This window comes from Orbicella franksi, chromosome 5 (assembly GCF_964199315.1).
Source record: "Orbicella franksi chromosome 5, jaOrbFran1.1, whole genome shotgun sequence".
NCBI classification, from domain to species: domain Eukaryota; kingdom Metazoa; phylum Cnidaria; class Anthozoa; order Scleractinia; family Merulinidae; genus Orbicella; species Orbicella franksi.
Genome location: NC_138149.1, coordinates 20,543,824 through 20,564,725, shown reverse-complemented (window position 1 = coordinate 20,564,725; position 20,902 = coordinate 20,543,824). Strand labels below are relative to the sequence as shown.

The 20,902-nt window shown below is 38.7% G+C and overlaps 3 protein-coding genes and 1 pseudogene across 8 annotated transcripts; 1 reads left to right on the top strand and 3 right to left on the bottom strand.

The window, feature by feature from the left end:
• Positions 1 to 2,541: 2,541 nt before the first annotated feature.
• Positions 2,542 to 7,434, bottom strand: LOC145488063 (metabotropic glutamate receptor 8-like). Its single transcript, XM_081466837.1, has 4 exons — positions 7,367 to 7,434; positions 4,156 to 4,398; positions 3,689 to 3,905; positions 2,542 to 3,325 (listed from the first exon to the last, which is right to left on the bottom strand). Exons 1-4 carry the CDS (start codon positions 7,392 to 7,394, stop codon positions 2,614 to 2,616), a joined length of 1,200 nt encoding a protein of 399 aa, XP_081322963.1. The 5' UTR covers positions 7,395 to 7,434; the 3' UTR covers positions 2,542 to 2,613.
• Positions 5,765 to 6,914, top strand: LOC145488064 (52 kDa repressor of the inhibitor of the protein kinase-like; annotated as a pseudogene).
• On the bottom strand, positions 7,345 to 9,073 carry LOC145488062 (metabotropic glutamate receptor 8-like). The gene has a single exon (XM_081466836.1). The coding sequence runs from the start codon at positions 8,948 to 8,950 to the stop codon at positions 7,352 to 7,354; it is 1,599 nt and encodes a 532-aa protein (XP_081322962.1). The 5' UTR covers positions 8,951 to 9,073; the 3' UTR covers positions 7,345 to 7,351.
• Positions 9,074 to 11,178: 2,105 nt separating this feature from the next.
• LOC145487443 (uncharacterized) lies at positions 11,179 to 19,242 on the bottom strand. 6 transcript variants are annotated; one of them, XM_081466216.1, is made up of 13 exons: positions 19,186 to 19,242; positions 18,743 to 18,843; positions 17,302 to 17,352; positions 16,987 to 17,028; positions 16,368 to 16,553; positions 15,647 to 15,954; positions 15,225 to 15,374; positions 14,544 to 14,646; positions 13,962 to 14,021; positions 13,022 to 13,668; positions 12,036 to 12,065; positions 11,492 to 11,629; positions 11,179 to 11,314 (listed from the first exon to the last, which is right to left on the bottom strand). In XM_081466216.1, the coding sequence occupies exons 2-13, from the start codon at positions 18,792 to 18,794 to the stop codon at positions 11,267 to 11,269; spliced, it is 1,815 nt and encodes a 604-aa protein (XP_081322342.1). In that variant the 5' UTR covers positions 18,795 to 18,843; positions 19,186 to 19,242; the 3' UTR covers positions 11,179 to 11,266. The 6 variants fall into 6 exon arrangements, with proteins under 6 accessions (XP_081322342.1, XP_081322343.1, XP_081322346.1 ...); XM_081466217.1 differs by having other exon boundaries at positions 11,501 to 11,629; XM_081466220.1 differs by having other exon boundaries at positions 16,428 to 16,553.
• Between the last annotated feature and the right edge of the window lie 1,660 nt (positions 19,243 to 20,902).

Below are 20,902 nucleotides of genomic sequence, written 5' to 3'. Positions count from 1 at the left end.
TCCATCCATCCATCCATCCATTCATTCATTCATTCATTCATTCATTCATTCATTCATTCATTCATTCATTCATTCATTCATTCATTCATTCAAAGAGAAATCTCATCGAGGCCAAGGGTTTCAAAGAAGAACTATTGTTTTTATCACCCCAGGAACCAAGCTGGAATAATTGCACTATTCAACGGTATAAAATCATGTCAGGAGTCAATATCTGTTGTAATAGCACATTTGGGACTAATTATAAGTGAATGAAACGATCAAGGAAATACATTCGATTTTCGCCAAGGACCAACACTGCCACTAAAAGCGACTGAAAATACGTTTTGACTTTTCTCGTCTGAGTATCAAAGGTGTGTTACTGAGGTACGACTTTAACAGTTACTTTATTTTTACTTCAATTGTGGATATATGTGTAAGAAGGAAAGGTGGGGTGTTTTTGAACTTTGGTGAATTTGAAAAATGAATGAAATAGCCTCTTAGGTTCATTTTACACGATGCCTTTCCAAATTTTTTTTCTACGTTAAGATGAATCTTCTTAGTGAAATTAATTTTGGTTTGTTCGTGAAATTTCGCCAGTTTCAGTGAATATGTTGTTGCTTTAGAGGAAAGATTACAATAGACGAATGGGCTACGTTTTGAGTGACTATCAGCTGACCAAGGAACAAACCCAGCTCCAACACGTTCGAAGACGCTCGTTTTATCAGAGAAAGACAACAAGAAGCGTTTTCAGGAAAAATGGAAGACCATTTAAAATGTTGGTTATGAAGGAGCTGGCCGTTACATTACGAACCTGGCCTACAAGCCAACCAATAAACAAAGGCTCTTCTTGTATTGACAAAAGGAAACTTTGGAGAGAATGGCGACCTCAGTAGGAAATTAAATATCACGAGTTCTTGACAAGACGACTAAACAATGTGGAGATATATAGAACTAAACAACTTAGTCGAAATTAAAGGAGCTCAGTCACGGTTTGCGCATATTGAAGAGTTTAGCCTCAATTTTTCAAATTCGTTGTTTGTAATCCGTGTCAATCTTCTCCATCCTTAGCCATCCTTGTTCCTTTATGGTTTATCATTATCTCTTTCAATTGGTGTTTTTCTATCTTATTAAACTGTTATTTTCAGGTTTCCTACCATTTAGAGGTAATTTTGTATGTGGCCAAAATAACTCAAAATACCGTGACTGAGCTCTTTTAGCTGAGCTGCGAGAACTGGAGAATATTCAGGAAATTAGACTTCATCCAATATCGGAGTGTGCTTTTTAACTGAATAGCATAGTTAAATCTACTTGAAATATTCAATTCGTTCAGTTTCTTTCAGCGTTTTCAGAATTGTACATTTAACTGGTTGCCATAGGTAATATGCTGAAAAATCGATAAAAATATATTCATTTTGTTTTGTCTCAGTGAACATAAATTTGCCAAGCTAAATTTGACCTGTAGCTAATGTATGAAAGCTTGCTAGAATTAAGGGCTAAATTCCTCATTCTGGTATATTAATCGCTATTACAATCTCTTAAGTCTATGGTGTTTCATGCTATAGCAGATGATTCTTATAGACAATAGTCGCTAAACGAATAGAAATGGCGAGTGTAATAAACAGTGACTAAACTGTAGCGAAGCTTGGTCTAAACATCACCGAATGCAATGAAGTTCCCTGATTTTTCGAGTCTCCAAAGGAAACGAAAATCAGAACGTTTGACAGAAGGGAGGGAAACGACCTTTGGTTCGAGTTGTCTGGAAGTCTGAAAAATCGAACCGGCGGACTCGAGAAATCGGGAATCCACTTTATATTTAAAATTCCTTTGTCGATCAGACCCCAGACGAAGGCAATATAGTTTAGTGAGATATTGTGCTTTTCTCTAAGGTATTTCCTCCCTTTCTCTTCTTGCCCGTCATCTTGTCTTGATCCAGATAACCTCAAACTTCTCTGAAACGTACGTCCCTCGCAGACAAATCCACGTGTTTTAAAGACACTCTTTTTTATTGGTTAAATAAACTTCATAATTGATGAGGTCTATAGCACGATAGCGACAACTCTATCAAGGTTCTTTGTAAGCTGAGTACAACAAGTCTGATATATGAAATATAAAAAGCAGTCCTTGTTTCTGAGGCGTTTGTCAAAGCTCAAACGTCAGACGCACTAGAGCACTGGAGTAGCAGCCGCTGAATTTTCGTATTCTTAGGGTGCGTTCCTTTGGGGTGATCTGGATCAGGATCAGTGATCCAAAATCACTCGGATCGTAGTTCATCAAAAGAACCGATGAATCCGTGACCAGAGTGGATTCGTTGATTCCTTAGATGCACCATGATCTGAGTGATCTTGGATCACTGATCCTGATCCTGATCACCCCAAAGGAACGCATCCTTATATTCTTAGAACTGGTAACTCTATCTCTATCAATACTTCCCGTATGCAAATAAAGAAAATGATGTTTTAGTAGATAAATATGCCTAGTAAGTCCACTTTCTTGTTTCAAAACACCAAAATAAATAAAAAATATAGATAAATTAATTGTTCTTACTCCATTAGTGTGGTTTGTTGTGAGAGGACTCATGGCTGTATACTCATACAAATTTGTGGCAGTCAGTTTTGAACCTCTTTGATATGCAACTTATAACCAAGTCGAATAGATGGAATGATTGGCGTAATTTTCCAACAATGAACGATCACTTCTTTCTACCCTTTTGTTCAGTTCATTTGCTGATATACTTCGGTCCAGCATGCCAATGTTACTTCGTAATGTATCGATAGATGTTGTACGGGAATCTTCGACGAGTGTCGCTAATGATTCAGCATGGCTTCGGTTTGAATTACCAGGTAACCCTTCTAAATGAAGATTGTTGGTGGCACTATCAAGTCGTCGGCGGAGAAGATCTGGAGTTGATTGACTCATTCGTAACAAGCAACCATCCGTAACAACATTTCCAGATAAATATTTGCTTCTCTCTATCTTATTTACCATCTTTTCTTTACGACAAATTACACTGTGCAATTTCGGTAAGAAAATTGGGAAAAGCACAACCGAGGCCGCCAGCGGATGACTTAACTTGACCGCTCTTCCTCGAACCAAATTCTGCTCGTCCATGGTGCAAACAATGGATAAGACAATGAGATGCAATGTGGCAGCTAAATAAATTGTGAAAGCTAAACCTTTAGTTTCTCGAAACTGCTTTGGAAGTTTGCGGGTTTTGAATGTGTAGACAGCACACAAAACAAGTAGGGTGAGATAAAATGAATTTGTGATCAACACACACAAATCTGTAACACTGCACTGCACGACGACTTGTTCTGGTGTGTAGATTCTCAATACACTGTCTTGGTATCTAAAACAAAATCAAGAGTCAAAACTGTATCAGTATGGAGAGGTTTTCATCTGAGTATCGTATAACCAAAACCAAAGAAATCTGGCTAATTACAAAGTACACAAACAATCCAAAGAACCAATCAAAATCGAAGCAAATACACTCATGTGGCGGACACAAGACGCAGGAAACGTGTGCGAGTGAAATGGCAGTTTCTCATGTTTTGGTTCACTTCTGATTGGATGTCAATCGTTTAGCGTAGCAATGTAAAACCAAATCAAATGCGAATTGCTTTCTACACTCAAGTGAAAATCGCTGTAAGATGTAAGTGAAGTGCCAAGTGAAATTAAACCACCGTAATATGTAGACAATACAGATACTTACGTGAAAAAACCCCAAATTGTCGAGAAAACTATACTTAGTCCTAAGATGAAACCAATCACCAGTAGCTGCGATCGCGTGCTGACAAATGTTGGATTCATAGTTTCACGGAGGGAAGAGTTAAATAGACGATTCACTCTCAAGGTTTTCGAAAACATCACAGCATAACAAGTTACGTGGCCAAGACAGGTATACCCTCTCATGCTACACACGCGTTTATCTGTATGAAGAAATAACAGTTATATTTTCAACGATATCATTTGGGAGTCACCATCGGGACAAAAGGTGCTATGCTCTCTTTTGACTTTGTTAACAGTTAATACGTACCAACCATGATGTTGTGTATATTACGGGCTCGGCGAGTTCCCTAGCCTACATCTTATACTTAAATCATGAGCTCACAATAGCATTTATTTGTTCCTGTGTTGTTTAAGGCTTTTCGACTTTTTTCCCGTGTGTGCAGAAATTACCTGGTGCTATGAGATCTAAGAAATTTTCGCCATAAGATACCATTATTCCCACCAATAAAACACAACTAAGTCCGCGACTGGACGCTTTGATGACCGGATGATTCTTCAGAGTGACAAACACGATCAGAGTTAACAACGTACAGACGAGTCCAGCCGCTGAGAACAACAAGGTAACCAGGATGAAAGATGGCGACGGGTCCACATTGGCAACAGGTTGAGGCAGGCATTTTGTTTTGTTGACATCTGGCTAAAAAAATAAAAGGTAAACAAATAAATCAAAGCCTTTTTCCCTCCTGATATGATGAGGGCGAGTGAGAGAATTAGTGGGTATGTCGTGTCTTACATTATCAAATTTCTAGCAAACAACTAAACTTTAAATCGGACAAAAACGTTTTATCGCTACGCAAATTTGGTCTTGATTCAATGCTTTGTTTCGGAACCAGAACAATTATTTGAAACTGGCCGAGTGCTCAAATATATAAATGTTCTAACATGGCTCAGGCTTTCAAGACAAACTTCTAAATTGGTTGTGTTTCCTTTGTATCCAAGTTTCTTTTGGGAATTGATGGACGAAAGAAACTTAGAACATTCGCAAATTTTGTCCTGAAAGCCATGTTAGAATATTGATGTTCGAACGTGGCCTGTTTGTGACGTCCTGGATGAGGGTGTTTCTAGCCTGTCACGAACAAGGATATCTTCCCAGATTTTTAACTTTTAGATTTTCAGTCGTATAAATAATTTTGAGATCTGAAGAACTTGAATGAAAAACTAATGACATCATGAAATTGGCAGAAGATCAATTTCAGTAAATGTGAATATTGTAAGCTCTAACGTATTTGTTGCGACAAAATCCTTGCCAGGAAAAGTTGCTGATATGAGATTTTTCGTTTATCAAAGACTTTCTGCAACAAAGAGAAAAGGCCGATACCCTGGTTGCAGTTAAGGTACTACGGACAGCAGAAAGTAAGATTTTCATTTGGTTTCTACAATGCGCAAAAAGTGAAATCGGTCCAAAGAAAAAAAAAAAAAAAAGCAAACCAAAACCTAAAACAAAACCATAGGCGGATTTAGGGGAGGGGCTGAGGGGGCCGCGGCCCCCCCTTTCTTTTCTTGTATTTTCTTGTATTTTCAAAACCGTCCTTTGAGTGTTGTTATAATTATACAATCAGGTTCCAATTTTATTCAATTTCGGAGCTTTCCTTAGTTAAAATATATTTTGTGTTAACAATTATAATATATTATCAAATATTCAAACAAACTTAACCCAAAAATTAAAATTCGCGCTCATTGTTAACGCCAAATGTAACATGCGTTTCTTTCGGTTTGAAATGACGAGTAACACCGGACACGAATATTGTCACGCCGTGTCCCTTGCTGCACTGCTGAAGAGTGAAATATTTTTCTGAAGTTTTCGAGGAAAGCAAAGAAGACACTGTTTACATTTCATCGTGAACCAGGTGAGTACGTTACTTATTTGACCTAAGTTAAACGTAATGGTTTTTTTTTAGATCTGTATCTGCCTTGGAGACTTTGTTTGGTGATCATCCGCCCCAGCAAAAAGGCAAATGAAGTAAAAATATTAAACTTTAGCTTATATTAAGCACTCAATGTAATGATTTGTCGCAAAGGGTTTTGCGTAAATTGATTTATAATCCTGAGTTGATTTCTCGATAGAAAATTCTGACAGAAACGATTAGAATCATTACAGCAATAACAGTTTGCTGACGATGTTATAAAAATGGATCAGTTGTTTCTACTTGTGCCAGGTGAAAGCGAGTTTTAAAGAGCAAGTTTGATTATCATTCGCTGTCTTTATGATAAGTAACGTTTCCCTTCTGGAACGTTTCACTGTAGGACTCAGCCGTTCGTTACAGGGTTCCACACTGAATGTTATTGAGGCAGCAAGCATGTTAACGTTGTGAAGGAACAGCTGAAAGGTATGCGCAAGAATGCTAAAACAACATTTGCAAGTTCTGTGTATGAAAAGATCAAGAAGATGGCTAAGAAGGCAAACGTCAAGGTAAGCATCCCTCGAACTTTTGGTAGGCAGACATTAAGAAACAACACCCGGTAATGCCAGGACACCAGTCGCCTACTTTCGACGGGCAATATTTCTTCCTTTCCTTGACAACTTGTTGGAGTAAATAAATACCCGCTTTAATGGACGATCAGAAGCGGCATTGCTTGGACTGCTACTGATACCTGCCAACTTACAGCAGCTTAACGAGTCTTCTCAAGAGAAACTTATTCAGCATTATTCCCCTGATCTGCCGTCCCCAAGCAGTGCGGAAGTGCTTCTGGTATGTTATTCTGCGTTAATACTATACATGGGTTACCAAGTTTATATGAAACTGTGATAAGCTGAAAAAACCGATTATACCTTGTCTTGAAATATATGTTAATTCTTGCTTTTATTTTTAGGAACAACGCTACCGTAAAATTCACGACACTACAAGAGATTGAAAGCCTGCAGGTCAAGCCTCTACCCCAATGTCCATACAATTCTGCGCCTCCTGTTAATCACCCCAGTCACAAGTGCAACTGTTGAACATAACAACTCTTCACTGCGCTTTGTGAAGAATGTTTATCACAGCACCATGGGAGAAGAACGTCTAAATGCACTGTTGTTGCTCTTTATTCACAAAGACATACCTTTAAATTATAATGCAGCTGTTGACGAGTACGCCAAACGAAACCAGAAAAGGATGACATTTATCAAACCACTGCAGTGATTTATTTCGATTAATACTGGATGTATAAATGCAATGCAATGACTCTGTTAACAGTTCGCCTACCACTAACACTACGATTTTGCTTTGAAAATCGTTTTTATAAAATGCTCTTTAATTCTATCTTCCGAAACGTTAACGTTACTTTACTTTGCATCCCGAATACACCCACAATCATGTATGCTGCATATCTCCTGAAAAGTGAAGTTTTCATTCGGGGGAGGAAGGGTGAGAGACTCGGCCCCCTCTTCTGAATTTTCTGGATCCGCCCCTGAAAACAGCTAACATCGAGTACTGGATCAAAATGAAGCCGTGACAATTTTAATGGCAAGCCTTTCCGGGCGCGGAGTAAATAATAGAATAAATGGTAAAAATTAAGGTAAATGATATAATTCCGGGTCAACTCATTGAAACCAATGACAAAATAAATACAACTATTCATTTTAACTTGCTTTCATTCACATAACTTAATTCAAGCTCACCACAAAACCTCGGGCACATGGCGTACATCCTGTTTGCTGGCTATTCGTGACGTCATTGGGTTTACACGGATCACATTTCCAACAGCAAGGCTCGATGGTAATTTTTCTTTCTCCTCTTTTACAGGGACGACTGCAGAATGTACGGGGCAGTATGTTGGTGTGCTGAAATAGCTTCATCCTAGCAGGACCTGAACCATTTCTCTCAAGACCCCAGTGACCTAACGTTACGAGCCTCCACGTTTTTCCAGAGGCATCTTTCTGTGGTCTTAACAAGTCATATTCTGCTGAAATATCTCCATTTTCGTCAAATTCAATTTGCCTTCCGGTTAGAGTCTCAAACTTTACATCAAGAATAGTGTCAAGCAAAGCTTTTCGCTGTTGTGATTGTTCTTGCAAGCACGATATAGTATTTGAAGAATTTTTGCAAGAGAGTTTGAAGATTTTGTCCAGTGCGTTAACAAAAGTGTACACGGAGTTAATCACGCTTTGAATGTACATATCTGCATAAAATATTTCTCGTTTAATAAAGGTATCAAGGGGATTTTCTGAACGATATTTTGACCTGTTCCTTTGCTGCTTCATTTCTGAAATCCATGGATTGCGACTTCCGTTATTTTCGTCTCTCCATTTTTCAAAATGTGTCGCCTTTTCATTCTGAGGAGAGCATAACACCATATAATTCGCCATGTCTTCGTTTCCAGTTAAATAAACCGACATTTCAGCCGAATCACCTCCGACAAGCCATCGAAAGACGCTCTGTTTTCCGAGCTCTTTTACTGCATTAAAAAGTAAACTTATATCACTTTTGGAACAAAAGAGGACGATAACTTTGGCATTCGTTTTTTGACTTATATCCTTCACTACTTCATCAAAAGTTAACACTGCATCACCTTGTGGAAGTGCCTTTATTGTACCAATGCAGATGCCGCGATTGTTTGCCTGTTGTGTGAAGTATTTACTTCCTTCTCTGCCAAATTCATCGTCCGAATAAACGACAGACACATATTTTGTGCCGTTTAAAAGTAAAAGATCAACGAGGGCCCTTGCGCGCACCTCGTCAGACGGTACTGTTCGTACAAAATACTTGAAACGGTTTTTGTCGCTGAGGAGAGGACTGGTAGCGCCGTAGCTTATGTGCGGCACCTGAAAAAGTCCGAGGAGATTGGAAACCTGAAGAGCAACACTGCTTGAGTATGGTCCCACAACTCCGACGATTGGCGGTGGTTTTGAGGTCGAGCATGAAGGGAGAAAATAAGACGCTTTTTCTAATGCTATGACGTCTTTTGAACAATAATCGAGGATTTTAAATCCAAGAATTATTCCTGGAAGAATGTTTGAATTCTTGTTTACTTGATCGATGGCGTAAATCATGGCCTCGGTGAAATAAACTACATCCCGTGATCGCAAATCACCGCATTTGTCTTGACAAGAACTCGGGCAATACGAATGAACAGGAAACAAACCACCAAGGATGAGATCTCCTGCTTGGAAAGCTTCGCTTTGGCTTGATTGCTGACTACAGGTCGATGACAGTACTAAATGCAGAGCCAAGGCGATCCGGAAAGAGTTGGCTTGGTAAATCATGGCTGATCAACAGTAACTCTGACAGATTGTTTTTCCCAAGCTCATGCCTAAGATGGAAGGTTTTATCGTCTGGGCTTTAACAGTAGCCGTCTATTGCTTCTAAGATTTTCGATACTTGCTTTCTCCCCCAAAAAAGCACTACTTGAATTGAATGAAAGAAAAAAATAAACGCCTTTTAAGAATTGTTTATGTTTTTATGACGCCTACATCCGGAAAGAGAAATTGTAGCACGGCTGTGGCATAATTGAGGCGGCTACTTTGATCGCAAATAATGACACTGTTTCGCCAACAATCGCTTTTGACATATCATCAAATTACAAAGGTCTTCTTGGATCTTCTTTAGAAGCTTTAGCAAACTTGGGGGCGTGATTGCAATTGAGAAATTTCTATATTTAGTATTGATTAATTTTGGTGATTTGCAGATACAGTTTTAAATTTTCTCTAATTTGGGGCTGTAATTTGATTTGCAGAAATTAAAATATTTTAAGAAGCGTGTGGTCTTATCTGTAAGTCGTTTTTTTTCCCGAGATGTAAAACAAAATTTCCGAAACACCTGCTTTCAGACGAGTAATTAAAACCAAAATCCCGTGATTAGATACATTGCATTTAGCTGTGAGAGGGCGCACTTGAACTGTTTGCTTTTACTGAACAGGGAAATCTTTATTTACAAACTGCATGATCAGGAAGTAAAGCTATAAAAATAGCTTTGCGTATTTCACATTAATGCTTACAAAATTTTGGAGTTGTCCTTGCAATATTAGATGGCTAAATTTTTATGTACATAGGATATGATGTGGGTCTACGAAAAGTCGGACATGTCATGGTCGTACATGAAGTTATGGGGATTAGAGTCGTTTTCATTAACTTTGTTTAATCTTAAACTTTATTTTCCTTTTTCCGAAGGAGCTGGTTATTATATATTTTTATAGGGATGAAATAAAAAGCCTTCTTAATCTTTTGATCAATCGATACAAACCGGAATCAGGATGACATTCTTCTTTGAAGCACGCAGATATGCTGTGTATTCAGATTTTACATCAGCAGATTATTCATTTGTGTTAGTTTTGTCATTTGAGATGTTTACCAGAGATCGCCGCCAATAAAAATTAAATCAGATTTCTGACTGTTCTTAGCTTCTACTTTGAAAAGTGATATAATTATCTCTAAAAATGACGTATTTCATTTCAGAGACTTTGTTCACACTTCCCATACGCTATTCTAAACGTATCCTCCATATATGTTTGGCGCTCGTCGTCATTGCTTTATTGCGAGAAAAGTGCGTTGAAAACTTGATTAAATAAGTGGACAAGAAACGAGTTTGATCGAGAGAGGATGCTGGAAGGATAAGAGAGTTTATCGCCCATATAGGGCTTATTCTCAAGGTAATAGCCCTCAAGATTTATTTAGATCACTCCCGGCTTCATTAAAACCGGGATGGTCCCGCAACCAATCCTGTGATGGACATCTCAAGCGGCTTTTTATGCATTTTCATCCTCCAAAAAAACAACTGCGTGGCCGCATTATACGCGGAGAACTGGATCCCATATCTAAAAGTAACCTGAGAGGGATTACCTTGAGAATATAGGGCCTATATGAGTGATAAACTTTCTTATCCTACATCCTCTCTTGTTTCGAAGGAATCACGTTCATGGAAACCCCGCAATCAAGCGAATAACACATCATTCGGGTCGACGTCAATACCCCCACTATTAGCTACAATGAGGATATGGAAAGTACGCCTCTCTTCGCTATTTTAAGGTTGCCATTGTGTCCACAACACGCTCTAAAGGCTACAATGCATGGAAAAATGGCCGACACTTTGAGTGCGGAAGGAGTCTGATTACAGTAGAGGGTATATTAAATCATGGATAGCGCCAAAATGTATCAAGGCCTAGCAGACATTTGCGAGCGTTGTGTTGTAGCAAGACGGCTGAGGGTTTTCACCTTTCGAGATTCTTTTTAAAACCGCAATAAACCCCCCAACAAAGACTTCTTCTGTATTTTTCTTTATTTATACACGTTATTTCTTCTCTAAGACAGTATCAAATAAAAAATATCACACGTTTAAACATTTAGTCCTTGAAATACGCTGGGTGATCACACAAGGGTTATGTTTATTACATTTATGAATTGCTTCCTACGGATAAGAGTTGTTTTTTATTCGAGTGCTTCTTAAACGATTGTTCCAAGACAATTGTTATTAAAAAAACTGTTTATCATCTTGCAGTGTGTGTCGTAAGAGTCCAAGCTTTATGTCCTCTTCCTGGATGCATTCCAAGTAGCGGCAATAGTAGACTACGACCAAGTTAATCAGCTTCACTGCGTTTTCGAGTGTTTTGAATGTTGCCTTTTTGTCATTTTACTCTAGAGAGGACAAGAAAGAGACAAATTTTAGATAGATGGTCATAGATACAACGCTGAAATTGAGAAGGACCCTTTCTTGCTTAAAAATGGGGGAAGGGCTCATTAAGTGTGAATGTATAATCATTATTACTAAGTTTTGGTTTTTATCAACACATGTAATAAGAGTATGGCATCAACCTTTTTTACCGGTACAGTCTTTCTGTCTTCCAAAAGATGCTTAGCTGGCGTTGAACCCTTTGCAGTAGCATCTTTGTATTCTTGTGAGGTCTTCTTTAGTTTACGTTTGCTTTCTTCCTTCTGATGTGTCTTGGAGCGCTAGGAAATAAACTTAGATTAGAACAGCTATGCAAAATGTCTCAAATGTTGAAATACGCTTGTTTGTTGACAAATCAAGTTAATAGCGAGATTTTTACATGTTCCCTTCCACGACTGGGGTCTTTCTAGTAATTTAGCTGACTCATTTCATTGATGTAATCTTACTGAACTTCCACGAAAGAGGGATATTTTAATTGAGGTTTTACCGCTTTATAATGGAGCAAGAGACGAAAATGATAAATATGTTAAAGAATAAACTAAATTATAAAAGATGATGATGGTGTCCGCCCAACAGAGGTTTAACTTTACGTTTAAAAGTTATGTATTATGAGAACGCCGTCCAGTAACGTTCGTGATGTTATGTGTAGGTAGCGGTACTGTCAGTAGAATAAAGTGATGTCGTTACCTGGAAATCACTTGGTCTTGCTATTGTTGACTGTTTAAGGATAAAAGTAAGTCGTCAGTCGGTAATTGCTTTGTCCATTTGTTAATATTTAGTAAAAAACGATTAAGTCTCATGGCCGTAAGCCTGAAAAGCAGAAGGAGTGGAGCTTAATGCATCAGTCTGGGGGCAATTTTATCAGTCTTAAAGCTCACTATTAAAAGAGAACAAACTGCAAAGCTTTGTATCTCTTAACTGGACACAAGAGAATTGCTAATGTTTGAGGGTTCTGTATTTTTAAAATCTTGAGCTTTGGATTAATTGTTAATTGCCTTTGTTACAAACGCTATGGATATGGGTGGAATATTTTATTTTTCTCTCAGGAAACAAGTGATGGGTTAATCGAGCTATTTTATGTGAGAATATCAGGTATGCCTCTCTATTGTGCGGACAACCATCATCGAACGGCGAATACAAACCGTGGAATACAAAATTACCGCAATACCATAAAATCCAACATATACAGCGCAACTTCTGGTCTTTGTCATTATTAGGAAGCTCCATACAATGACCTCTGTGCCTCGCCGTATGTCTTCTTACTTTTGGGGTTAAAAGCTTAAAACCATTAAATGGAAAACACGTTTTGATACTATTGGATGTTGTAAACCTCCCACTGAGTTTGTTTGTAAGCCAACCCAACCCCTTTTACTAGTTCTATAAGCCAGGGCTTATAGCAGAATTTTAATGTATCATATCTGCATCTTTTCACAGGTCTTTAACCGGACACCAAATTTCAATACAAGAGGCATTAATGATTTTTATACGCTTGGTCCTATTATTATCAATTATCAAAGAATTGAAATACTGTGACTATTATAAGAGATGTGCATTTAGAAAAGCTTTAATCAAAAATAACAGCAGCAGTATGCCTTTGAAGCGCGTCAGGTGGCAGGAAGATGTTGCATCTCCATGTGGGCATTTTTAATGCTGATGTATTGTTAGTCACTTACCTTTTTAAATGCCATTTGTTGCTGTCCAAATTCTCCCCCACCGCCCATGGCCGGAAGTCCCGCTAGTCCTCCACCCATCATGCTTTGTAGACCTCCTTGGAGAGCGCCTCCTTGAAGACTGTTACTTTGAAGACTACCGTCCATCATTCCTTGCCCTTGTAGAGCATTAACACCACCACCATCGGATAACATCCCTCCTTGAACTTGCTGTCCTCCTGTAAAAGCAGATGTCATGCTCTGCATTCCTTCCATTCCTTGAACGCTCTGAACACCTTGCATTCCTTGCAAAGAACCACCACCTCCAAGGGAACCTTCACTCATGCGGCTTACCGCAGATTCACTCAATCTTCCACCTCCTCCCATCGCCCCTTGTCCCATCGCCTCCTGTCCCATCGCACCTGCATCCATGGCCCCTCCAAATCCCGTTCTCTCTGATCCTCCCATGGGAGCTTGTTCCACTGGTGCTGCCTGACCTTGTCCACCTAGTTGTTGCGCTCCTTCAAGGCCTCCAAAGCCTTCCATGCCACCATTTAAAGATTGAGTTCCACGTGCTCCCAAACTACCGAGTTCCATGTTGCTTTGTTGTGAAGATCCTCTCATTTCGTTTGGCAACATTTTGTCTGCTTGGTGAATAAGGCTTGAAATCTCTGCGAGGCAATGTTTCAGTAAACAAAAAAATGATAGAAAGGGCCACTTAACAATGAATTTGAACAATTTATCAAAAGTGCCAGGGCTTCTTCGTATTCGATTTACTTCTTTTACTTCTGTTACTGCACTACAATTAAACGAGAATTATTCAAAGCTGTAGGACGCCAAAAGGAGGGGCAAATGATTTGAAATCACCTCTCACATTTTCTTGTTGGTTAGAAAGTAGAGAACCACCTAATAAAAAGGTAAACCAAATTTGTTATAAATTTTATGAAAGGTCTGTTAAACCAACCTGGCTGAACAAAAGATGATTGTTGGGATGTATAAGGAGAAGCATATTCCTGAAATTCGTCTACGTGGCCGGGATTTTATTGTGTCCGTCATCATGCAGGCATGCAAAAGGAAGACACGTGCAACAAGACGTCCAGTTAGAACATGCAAATGCAGTAACGCAATTCATTTATAGATAGAACTATTTCCTAATCTTGTTCGACGGAAAGAATTTCTTAAAGAAAGTCAAACAGCCAGCTCAAACAGCATGCTACAATGGACACTATCTTTTCCCGTATGTGATCAAATTCACATAGAAGTTAACGTCCTTGTTCGGCGGTCCGGGGACATTCTGCTGAAGGAAATTCTTCAGCATCTAGTCGTACTCTTACCTCCACTTTATTTATACATCATTGTTATTGAGATGGGTTTGATCTTTTTCTCCTTGAATAACATTTGGCAGAAAGAAATTTGCTAGCTAGATAAAGAGTTGGTCAAGAGAAGCGCGAAAATAGTTAAACGAAAACACAGGGTAAGACGGAGAGTAAGACCTATGCTTGTCCACAAAGTCACCAGAAATCCATAAAGAAAGTGATGTGCTTACCTTGGTTCTCTCTTTGTTGACCTCCCCCAAAGGCCACTGGTTGACCTCCTCTTCCTTCTTCTTGAGGGCTAGATATTCTCGGTTGTATACCTTCTTGCTGTGCCTGTTTATTTAAAAAGGTATAAATTAACAGACATCCGTTTACTTCAGTGGCCTCTGCATGCTACATTTCGTGAGAGCTTAGGACCTTAATTGCGCAAAACATGTTTCTATAATCCGTCACCATTCGTGATGACTCATCTGTGATATTGTAAAGCTCTCTATGCTTTTTGATGATAAGAGTAAATCTTTCCCATCTCTGCTCTGTAAGCAATGCTAGATGCATTTTTATACCCTAAGAAATATTATGCGAAATTATATGAGGAAGCTTCAAGGTCCTCTTTGTCACATTTACCATAGTCGAGATCATCGCAAACTCTTTATATCTGTTGTGTCAAAGAAATTGCAACAAGATTCGTGAGAAAACGGCAACCTTTTGGTGTTACTAAAGTACCTATAGAGGCTATTCATAGTACGTAGATGTAAGCATGTGCATTTGTCAACTAAGCAGTCAGTCAGATAAATACACGATGGCAGCTGATTGAACAGCTTTTGCTTTGATTGAATTATTGTAACAACTACAGCAAAACCAGTCCCTCTACTGCGGCGAAAACAGCCAACAGCATGAAAATGTCTCTTTACCCCTGCAGGAGCTCCGCCAACCACAGAAGCACCTCCATTGCCAATGGAAGCAGAACCACGAGAGGACTGGGACTCTGCCGCGATTGCACGTTGAATCTCGTCCAGCTCATGAGCACTTTCAGAGGCGACCTGGGCCTGAATGCTTTGTTTCTGTGTTAGATATAAGAAGTTATCGCGTGACAGCTAAATTGCTACATCTCTCTTTAAGTGTTCTTTGTTAGTACGACTATGCGATATGAATATGTTTAACCTCACTATTTAAGGATTTCTCCACATCCTGACAGAAACAATAAATTTAGGTTGTGTGTGCGAAAAGTGCTTTAGAAAGACGCAGGTTGGCAGAATGGTTGGTTGTAGTTCTTCGCCAGCCCTAGGGATAAAACAAATTAAATTGACAGCATTTTAAAATCTCCATTCCGTACCTCTGCAGCGTCCTGTCTTTGTATATTTGTGGCCCAGTTGACACCTTTTCCCCCATCTTCCCACCCTGCTCCTGCACCTCCTCCACCCCCTCCACCGCCGTACCCCTCTCCTGTTTCGTATTTCTTTTCCTCTTCAGCTTCCATAGCTAAACGATCCTCTAATCTGGTGTCTTCTTTGTAATCATTGTTATTACCTCCGAGGTCTCCTAGCTCACCCAATCCCATCATTTTGCCTATACCACCTGGCTTTCGGTTCACTTTATGTTCTTTTACTCGCTTAATGTGAGGTCCTTCGTCGATGTCACTTACTGAAAAAGTGTATAGCCATAATAATTTTAGCAATACGATAAACATTACAAGCAGTTAGCATTTCATTAGGTCCTACACATTAAGGAGTAAAAGGCAAAGACCTCACAAAACCTATCAAGAAACCAAACCAAAAGAAGTAGCCTTTTGCGCACTTCCACTTGTGTGTTAACAATGAGGGAAGCAAATTGTCTCAGTTGGAAGTTTGTAAATTATATATACGTACATGTATGTACCTAACTTTGTTTCGTAAATTCCCGATGGCGCCAAGAGGAAAAAATACCATGAGCATAGAAAAACCAAAGTAATGTCAGATTACCCTCGCCTCTCAATTTAAAATCGTCCCAATAAGACCTCATCTCAAAACATGAAAAGTACTTCCTTTAGATAAACTAAATAGACATATAAAGCGTGCCTAAAGTCGCATGTTTTCTGGATGTTTGATTTGGCTTGTCGTCTGCAGTCTCATCATTACTTTCATGACTTGGCTCAGCCGACCCTCTGATTCTCTCAACTCTTGATTCGGCCTTATGCCCATGCTTCACTGCATCCTGAGCAGCAAGGCTAGCATCTAACTCAGCTTTTTGCACTGCTTCTTTTACTAAAAATATAAAACATAAGGTTGTTAAAACTTGAAAATCAACGGTGTCTAGTGCGGAGTAATAACATAAAAAAAAACATTACAATGTAACTCTCACACTTGAGGTTTATCTTTCGGGCAGGAAAACGCAAATGGCACATAGGCTTGCCAACAGAAAAACAAACAATGTAAACACCTAATGCAAAGCAGTAAAATTTGGAGGCATTCCACGTCTTATGTACTGTATAGCGTCATTGAATCCCTGGAAGGTGACTATATTTACAATCAAAGCTGTGATGTTGACTTTTTCGTCATAAAGGAAATAAACGGCAACTGTGTGCCACAATAGTGTGTAACTGGAAATGCTCTCTGCATTTGTTTCTTCTCTGGTGATTCAGTGTTTTCCAGACCATGCACGGACAAATCGCATGCATCGTTTGAAAATTCCACTCACCTTTATCTTCCAGATTTACCGACTTTGGAGTCGCCGGATGCGCTAAGAACGAATTAAATGAAAATGTTTGTATTTTGTTGATCTCTGAGAAAACGCTAACCGCTGTTTGGCCTGTTCGAATGAAAACGGTTATCTAAATTAACCAACCCACAAATTCCAGTTTTTTTAAGAAAACGGATTGCTTGTCTTTTCATACGACGGTCAACTTATACTGGTAACCTCAACGAATGGTCCTTTTCCGGACTGGTCTTGGCCTTACCTCTGAAATCTTTAATCAATCTTGCATTTCAAAGACAAACTTATCTAGAAACGTACCTTCCTCTGCTCCAGACTTCACAGTAGAAGTTTCGAGAGGAGCGGAGAAGACTAAAGATAAAAAGATTAATGAGAACAATTTGACAAGAACTCACATGGACAAAATACACTTGCTTTGATAATTGAAACCTTGCCCACAAATAGCCAACAAACAAGCAAACAAACAAGCAAACAAACAAACCGACAACCAAACAAGCTGGAGAAACCAACGGAAGAATAAAGTAAACAAATCAGTTTAAGAGAAATTAACGTGCTTCTGTATATTTATAACATGTACCAGTTGGAAAATGTTTTTCCACCCTAATTTTTTAGCGAAAAGTTTAGCTCTATTGCCACCAAAGTCGCCCAATTCAAGGTACCTGTACCAAGGCGATCGGTAGAAATAAATCTTAGTTTGTACAGTAATTGACTGTTCAATCGACAGCTTTGCATGCCGATAAAGCTACTAATCAGTTAAATCGTACAGTTCAACATTTTAAAAGGTAGAGGTATACTAGCTAATGTTTAAACTGTGATGCTAGTCTTTTGCTTCCGAGTTAGGAAATCAAAAATAAGGTCCATGAGCCACTATTTTATTTTGCTGGCGTAATCTACAAAAAAATATCTGTAGGAAGAAAAATATCTTGGAGCCTTCAATCTGTTTTGTTTTTTGTTTTTTGTTTTTTGAATTTTGTCGTGAGTAAGTAAAGCCACCGCGAATCAAGAAAGACAGTAGTAGTCCTTGAGTAAAAAACACAATGTAACACCTGTTTCACTCTCAATTAACTTTTTGGGTGCAATTTATGATTGCTACTAACACTGGTCAATGGACATCTGACCCATATATGCAGGTTTCCCGTGGAAGTGGTGCAATGACATTTGCACCTCTTTACGATATACATTTACAAGCAAAACTTTGAGGTTCATTTTACTTTCAAACACGTCTGAATCATTGCATTATTACATAAAATAACTGATACTCAGGTGGATGTTGGAAATTTGCATTCTATCCCGTCGACGTACGCCATGTTGGCTCAGTCGAGTCGAAGAATAACAATTTTATTTTAAAAATAGGCAAATAAAATTATTTTTAAAAGTGTGAAACGGGTTCACAATATAATCGGTTTAAAAGCTTTTGAATTACTGATAAAATCTTCAGTACACGTTACTAAGTTCTGACATGGTCAACAGGAAGTCAAATCACAACTCAAATGATGTCGAATGGATAGATTAGGAAAACTGCTACTTCAACGTTGCTTTCCTAAAATGCAAATGAAATTTTCTGTAAGAGATAAACAAAAACAAATTACAGAAGACACATATGGGCCATGGAAGACACATCAAACCTGTTGAGACCTGGCGCACAGCAGGAAGGAAAAGGAACATGTCTTAAACAAATCTGCCATTATGCCAATATACTGTTAGCCAAACGATGTTGAATATCGACTATCGTTGAACTCACCTGTGTGCGACAAACATAATGTAAGGCACGTTAGAAGAAGTCTGTTGTTCATTCCACAGCCTTTCCTTGTTCGATATTGTTTATTTATCCCAAATTTGTACCTGCTAGGCAAACGACAGAAGTTTATCACCAAAGGTTATGAATCTGTTGCGAAGTAGTGGATGATTTTACTCAAGAGCATTTACCAATTTGAAGTGAAAACAAACGGCATCGGCGAAAAGCCTATAATACTTCCTAAATCTTGGATTTTTAAGAGAAATTTACTCTGTTTTTTCAGTTTCTACACCAAATTGACAAAGAGAAGCAGGTCTTCTTACTTTGTTTGTAATGACCGTTCATTGTTTAAATAATATAGCTTGTTTTCACTGCGAACGACCACAGCGTAATGTTCATAACTAAAAATACATTTGTGTGGTCAAAACGTCAATAAAATAGGGACTTACCGTTCAAAAAATAAAAATCCAAATCAAAGGGGGCCTGTAAACTTTTCCTATTTGGTCATTTCCGATAAATGACGTCATAAGAACCCAGAAAGTCTTTAAACTTAAGCAAGATTAAATATTTACCACTCTGCACCTTATCGAGTTTACAAAATATCAGCTCTATAGCTTGAGAATAGCAAAACATCGATGGCAACTGTGTTATCAAAATCAATAGAAATTAAGGTGATAATTGTTAAAATTACTTTAATTGCGGTAGTATTTTTGGTTTCTACGCTTTAGCAACACTTTAACTGTGCTCATTGTCTCGTGATTTCTCACCTGCTAGCTTCAAACTTAAAAACCTATGACCATTCTTGCAGATAAACGGCTTCATCAGCTCGCTTCCGAGATGCTCCAATACTTCTGACATGCGAAACAAGGATTGCTTAAGGAGATTACAGGTGCGGTAATCGACGAGTGTGATTTAAACAGAAGAAGAAATTGGTTGCCTTTGTTTTCACTCTGCCGACCATGGACATCTGAACAGCATGTACACTACCCATCATTTGGATTAATTGTAATCTACTTCCGCTGGATTCATTAATAGCTCAGATATTGGAGTGTTGAATGTTTGCACAATCTCCTGTGCAGTTCTCCTCAATCCTCGAAATAAAACGTCTTGGTCACATGGCCATGTGTCAGAAATGTGACAGATGAAAAATTGCGCGTGTTCAATTTTCAGGAGAAACTTTTCTCAAATTTAAAACTTCAAATATACGTGTAGAAAAAGATCGCCATTCTGAGATAGATCTCTTTTCCCTAACCAATCAACTTAAAAAACTGACCTCACCTTACTTGTTGCAAGGTAAACGCCCGATAAAGATCTTTATCGTTTAAGCATCGGTTTTTTTAAGTTTACTTTCAGCGACTGTGGCTATTTGCCTCAACCCCTCGACCCATATTAAACTACAAGCTTTATCTTTTCATCATTTGTAAAGTTCAACATAAACAAAAACGTGATCTGGGTCAGTGACTCAAGGCGACGACTTGAATTTAAAAAAAAATCAACATTTCGCGAGGAAGTCACATCAGCCTTGGCTGGTTTTCTTCTGGGTCCTCTATCCTGGCTGAATTGGAATTTGGATGTTATAGTGGGTATCGTATAGTACTTCAACATAATATTACTGGACTTGATGCCATTTAAAGGTAAGGAGAACCGTATGGTCGTTCCCAACAATATTTGCTACCTAAATTACTAGAGTTAATTACCAGCAATATAATTAAAAACATAAACAAGTTTTAAGTCAAATCGGCAGTTGGCATGGGTAGGAGCCAAGGGGAGGGCGGGGGGGGGGGGATTATAAGCCATTCAAAACCGCGTGAAAATGAGCTGACAAGAAACGACCAAATATATGCAGAGGCAACCCTGATTAAACCCTTTGATCTACATTCTATCATTCTCTGCCTTTTTGTACTTAAAGTACAATTCAATGCAATATCCAGCGATGGCGTTAGCAAGTCAATACAATTAGGCTTCTCCTTACGGCCACCTCCATAAGGGCTCGTAACATGCCGGTGGAGAGCGTTATTACCGAAATAAGGTTTTTCGTTGCCAAAAAGATGGGTCTCTTCCCTATTTTACGTTAGGGGGTGTGAAAGGGTAAAAGCAATTAGCCTGTACAACCCGTCATAACAGTTGTATAATTTGGGCAATAGGTGAACGTAGTGCGTAACTCCC